At 45.9% G+C, this 5497-nt stretch overlaps 1 protein-coding gene across 4 annotated transcripts in view; it reads right to left on the reverse strand.

Moving 5' to 3' along the window:
- Nucleotides 1–2329: 2329 nt before the first annotated feature.
- nphp4 (nephronophthisis 4) overlaps nucleotides 2330–5497 on the reverse strand; it is a 139716-nt gene continuing 136548 nt past the window's right edge. For all 4 annotated transcript variants that reach the window (XM_036212921.1, XM_036212919.1, XM_036212920.1 and 1 more), the window contains one exon: nucleotides 2330–3270. In XM_036212921.1, the coding sequence (XP_036068814.1) occupies nucleotides 3130–3270 (141 nt within the window). In that variant the 3' untranslated portion in view covers nucleotides 2330–3129. The remainder of the gene's footprint in view (nucleotides 3271–5497) is intronic.

The raw sequence follows: 5497 nt of genomic DNA on the forward strand, positions 1-5497 counted from the left end.
TATCTCACTTAGAATGTATGAAGACAGAGGATGTTGAGAAATACGATTTTTTAATGTATTAATTACAAAAACATCAGTAATCATGTCTAGTCTTGTTAGTGTAGTTATGGATCTGTAGTTTCACAATGAAGCAGCTTCACACCTTATCTATCGTTTGTGGTTTTCCTGCCTCTGGATTCTAGATCATGGATCTTTCTTGAAGCCTCAGAGGTCAGCAGACAGACTGAACCTGCCTGTGATGGACCAGGACTCTGGTGTGGCTGTGACCTCTGACCTGTCTTAGTAGGAGGATCTGCCGGTGAAGAAACAACCATTGGTGAACAAACAGAAAAAGCAAAACCCCGTCAAACGCCATCATGATCAGACTTGAAACCTCGAGTCTGCTCGGACCTTCATGAGGGTTCCTCAGTGAGACTCGTTAACGCCTGCAGGGCGCCACTTTCATCAGAAAACCAACGACAGGAAGACAGAAAATCTTGGAGTATTTAAGCTTTTAGAGGGAGGTGTCTGCTTGGGGGAGACCTTCAAAGGTCTGGACCCCCCCACACACACACACATTGTGCCGGGTTAGGATTAGAAGAGGGCTGTCGATGTAATGCCTGAGCAGGATGATGAAAATACAGATGTCTTTGAAGCAGATGGCATTTGAACAGGTTTCATTTCAAGAAGGAGCTTCACCTTCAGGTGTTTGTGAAGAACTGGACCTGCAAACGCTCGGTGTTTAGGGTGTGATGCTAATCAGTTTTCATTTTCTGAATAATTTTTACTTGTAAAATGAATCAAAACTCTGTCTTCCAAACATCTCCTGAGCTGCTGTGACGCCTCCTACTGGTCAGTAGAAGCAATGCAAATGGCGTCCATCCCCCGACTGCAGCAGTGGCTGATGGGATGGCATCCTGCTGAGATGCTTAATGAAGTGAAGGAGTTTGCTTTTCATTTCTCAGTGATAAAAATGCATCTTTTCAGTAATTTGAGGTTTTATTGTCAGACTCTACTCTCTGCCACTGAGCTGATCTCAGCTCCATGAGGCGGGGGGGGGGGTTGCTAGGATACGTATTCCTTCAGTTACAGACCTGGCTGAGCACTTTCACAGATATAAGCCCACTTAGGAGGCACAGGCAGAGCAGCAGGCGTAAAAACAGACCTGTAGACAGGCAGGCAGACAGACATGCAGGCAGTCCTGTAGACGGACATGCAGGCAGACATGTAGACGGACACGCAGGCAGACATGTAGACGGACACGCAGGCAGACATGCAGACAGACCTGTAGCCAAGCAGGCTGCGGCTATGGCCACATTAACAGGGTGTGGGGCTGTCGCTTCTCCTTCAACAGGAACCGACACCAACTGGACTGGCACCACTAATGAAGTGCCAGCAGGAGCTCTACAGTGGCTTAGAGCAGAACCGTGAAGATCCAGATAATAGGATCACAACATGAACATTTTCCAAGACAGAAAAACAGGAATTCAGGTCTTTTCCTGAAACTGGGATGGACGTCAGAGGAACATTTCCTCTGCGCTCCCACAGCAGAAACATGACAGCTGCTCGCCATCTCCTCCCAATCTTATCCCTCCAACTCCACATTCCTGCAAACTCTGAGCTGGTTGTCACGGCGACAGTTTCCAGCTACTTTAGGGTGTCAATCCCAAAAAAAACAGGAGCTTCTTTGATTGTGATCAGCAGAAGAACGCAGAAGCATAAGAATTGCACTTCTCTGAACATCATTCAGCTTCAGTCTGAATTTCCCACAATCCTCCAGAGCATCCTTTGGTGATGCTTTTCATTTTTGTTCAAGTGCTTCAGACCACGCCGTTGCCCAGAAGGAAGTGATCCTCTGAGCCTGGACAGGTCTTCTCTGAGAGCGTGGTCCCATCGACCGGTCTGCAACAGTATAATAAAAGAAACAGTCGACAACACCGAGTTACAGGCGGAATCTGTCGAAAAGGGCTGGAGAGAGTTTCAAAATAGCAACAGTTCAAAATGGTCAGAAACATCCAGAAATACTAGAAACAGTCAAAAACACAAAAGAACAGTCAGAAACTGAGAAACAGAAACACAAAATGACAGAAACACAATAGGACACCCAGAAACAATAATGACACTCAAAACCATAACAGTCAGAAATCGTTCCAAATCTTTCACTCGTCTCCTCCTCTCAGATTGGCGGACTCCTCAGTTTGTGTTTGCTCCTCTTTTGTCGTCTGCTGTTCTCGCCTTAAAGGTTACGATGGGGGTGTGCTCAGTATTGGACACACCTCCCACAATCATCGCAGGACAACACATCACCAAACGTTACTCCTACAAAACACCAACGACAAAACAATCGGAATCAGTGGTAATCGGCTTTATTGTGAAACTAGTCTAAAAAAAGACAACAAATCATCATCAGTATCGATAGAAAATGAAACCATTTCTCCCTGTGTGAATAAATCAGTAGGAACCACAACAGCCACTGAACTGTTTTACAAACTCAGCGGTTCAGTCAGACGTCCAAAGTAGGCGGAGCTTCAGTTCACCACAGTCCCGACGTGTGACGGACCTTCATGCAGTTTCAGGTCTCAGAAGATAAACTGTTGTTCTCGAGGCTGATCTGCAGCCGCATCCTAATGAGAGGAAGGAGGCGTGATGGGGGCGCGGGGGTGTAGGGATTGTGTAACGCTGTTATATAACACAATATGCACGCCGCGCTGTCTGCCTCTGCCAGCTTCAGAGAGGGAAGACACAGTAGAGAGGGGGGTGTTTAAAGGGTGCTGGTGTTAATGAGGCCAGCGCAGGGAGATGTGCGCCTCACGGAGGACTCCAACCTCATTATGGCGCTGTTTGGAAATGGGGAGATGCGGCCGACAGCCTCTTGACTCGTCTTAGATTAAGCTCCATCTACAGATGCGGTTCAAGTGGCTTTTTTGGTGAGATGCTGCAGCTCTCCCCATCAGGCTGCATGGACCTGCTTTGGACCCGAGCTGCAGAGCAGGAACCAGACCAGAACCACCAAAAAAAAAAAAAAAAAAAAAAAATTTAGGAGCTCCTGGTTCTCCTTCGTCTGTTTACTTTGGGCAAACTTTCTCCTCTAACCTAAATTAGAACAAAAAGTATGACTTTTCTTGAATGTAACTTTATGGGTGTTGGCTCTCAGGAATAGTTGACTTTCAGGCAGAACGTCTCCTCGGTTGTCTCGTCCAGATTGTTGATGTAGATCAGGATCTCTGCAGAACCTGGAGTCTGTGTGGGAGCGAAGCGTAGTCCGATGGCGTAACTCTCTCCACCGTCAATCTGTAAAAAAAGAAATCAACAAAAACAAAAGTTTTCAGTCAGATTAAAGAAAAAGATCCCTTCACTCTAACTACGCATACAGATTATGTGAAAAAAGATGTCTGCACATTGATGTCTGGATCCTAGTTTAATGGTGTGAAAGCAGAAACGCAGACGCATTTATGCTACTGAGGCAGAAGCATCCCAGTTTTCTCAGCAGACTCCTGAAAGGCAGCTTTGAGACAAAATGCGATTATTTTTATTATTATTATTAAGAAGGCATGGCGTTTTTTCAAAGTTGCAGGTTCAGGTTGGAGCACTTTTCCCTTGCAGAACTGATCCCTCCCAGTCAGGACAGCTGGGACTAAAGCTTTTTACATTTCCAGAGCTCCTGTCAACATAGACTCTTCCGGCTGGGGGTTCCTTATGTAAGTGAAGTGATTTCTGGAAAAATAAAATAATTACAAGGAAATAAATAAACTTCCTTCTTGGTTGTTTCAGCTTCATGACATTGTGCTGCCTTTGCTTTCTGGACCCATGATTCTGATTATTCTGGTATCTAATGAAGGAGCACGGAGCAGAACGCTGTCCAGTCGTAGCCTGGAGGATGTTTGTTTCCTTCACGTTCTTTGTTTATGCTCAGGGTTTCTTCCTGGCCTTAAGTGTCCTCCTCAATTTCAGCTTTAATGGACAACAGAAAGTTATGGATCAATTCTGGTCATTTATGGTGAAGTCTCTTCTGAAAAGCACTGCAGTATTGATCTGGGCTTTGATTTTTTTCCCCCTGTTGGTGGCTTTATAATGCTAACTATGTTTAAAAAAAATCTGCTGTCTCGTGTTAGAATGAGTCAGCGATGGTGTGACCATGACAACAGCAGCAGCAACAGCTCTGATGTGAGTTCACAAAAGAAGGTGAGAAATTTTGTCATACACTGAAGCTGAAGGATATGGAGGAAGGATACAGATGAGGGGGGCACAATGTTTTAGGAATTCAGTCCAGACTGGTTTGACTCCGGCTGCAGGTGTAGACAGTAGAGGCTGTCTGCACCACAGAGGAGGGGCCATATTTACACCATTAACGCCACAATCCCAAACTATGACACTTCTGTGCTAAGATGTTGATCGACGGGCTGATGTGAGTGAGAAGCTAAATCACCTGGAAGTAAAGGTGTAACGATTAATCAACCTAATCAATGAATTGATTTCTAGTCCTATGAGAGAATCGACTGAGACCCACCAGGTCAATAAAATATGCCTAAAACCCAAACTTTTAAAGTCTCTTTTAACAATGAGCTCCACCACCAAAGTCCACAGAAGAAGAGGACAGGAGCAGAATGTTTGAGTTCACACCATGGGCAAGCTGACCACCAGAAAGGGTGTTACAAAAGCTGCCGCCTCTGCTTGGGGAAGTCAGCTCTTTTAAGCAGGTGTGGATCTTCAGTCATTGGTCCTCAGCTGATGGCATGATGAGGTCCAGGTGTAGATGGGCGGGTCCACACTCTGCAGAGCTGCAGCTCTCAGCTCAGACACCTACAGAAAGAAAACTCACAAGCACGCCAACTCATTCACCCCAAACATCCAAACTCAAGCACACAAACCATACAAACCATACACAAAGAGTGCCGGATACACCAGGACCGTAACAGAGGTCCTGCAACACAATTTGAGTGTCGGGCGGGCGCAGCACATTGGTCTGGCATCAGCACAAGCTCAAATATCTGAACATTGGTCGCCTCAACCAATCAGGAACTCAGCTTTTGACATGTGACGCGTTCAGTAACTCGATCAGCAGGTGGAGTGCATGCCGGATCAATCCAAGCAATACCATCCTGAACTTATGTCCATTTTCTGCATCTTTTCTTTTTGTTTTTTTTAACTTGTCCTGTCCAACAGGAATAGGCGGGGCCTGTCTACACAAGCACTCAGTAGTTACAAACATACTTGTTGGCTAAAATACTCTTCACATTTAAATTAACTAAAATGTACACCACACAACTGCAGTTCACTCACACACTTATGCAAACCCACACATGTAAAGCCTTTCATTCTGTCAACTATTAGTACTAAGGTGAGCTGACACCTGTGTTCAGGTGAGTGTTTATGTTTTGGATGAAAATGGAATGTACAAAGAGGGAAGGTGCCCGGCCATCCCCACACCAAGACACCCTGCCAAGGCAGCAGCTGCAGCCTGGACCCCCCAACACCCGTCATGGGGCAGCAGAGAGAACCCGCCCGCCAGGGAATCCCG

This window comes from Oryzias melastigma, linkage group LG7, assembly GCF_002922805.2.
Source record: "Oryzias melastigma strain HK-1 linkage group LG7, ASM292280v2, whole genome shotgun sequence".
Lineage (NCBI taxonomy): Eukaryota > Metazoa > Chordata > Actinopteri > Beloniformes > Adrianichthyidae > Oryzias > Oryzias melastigma.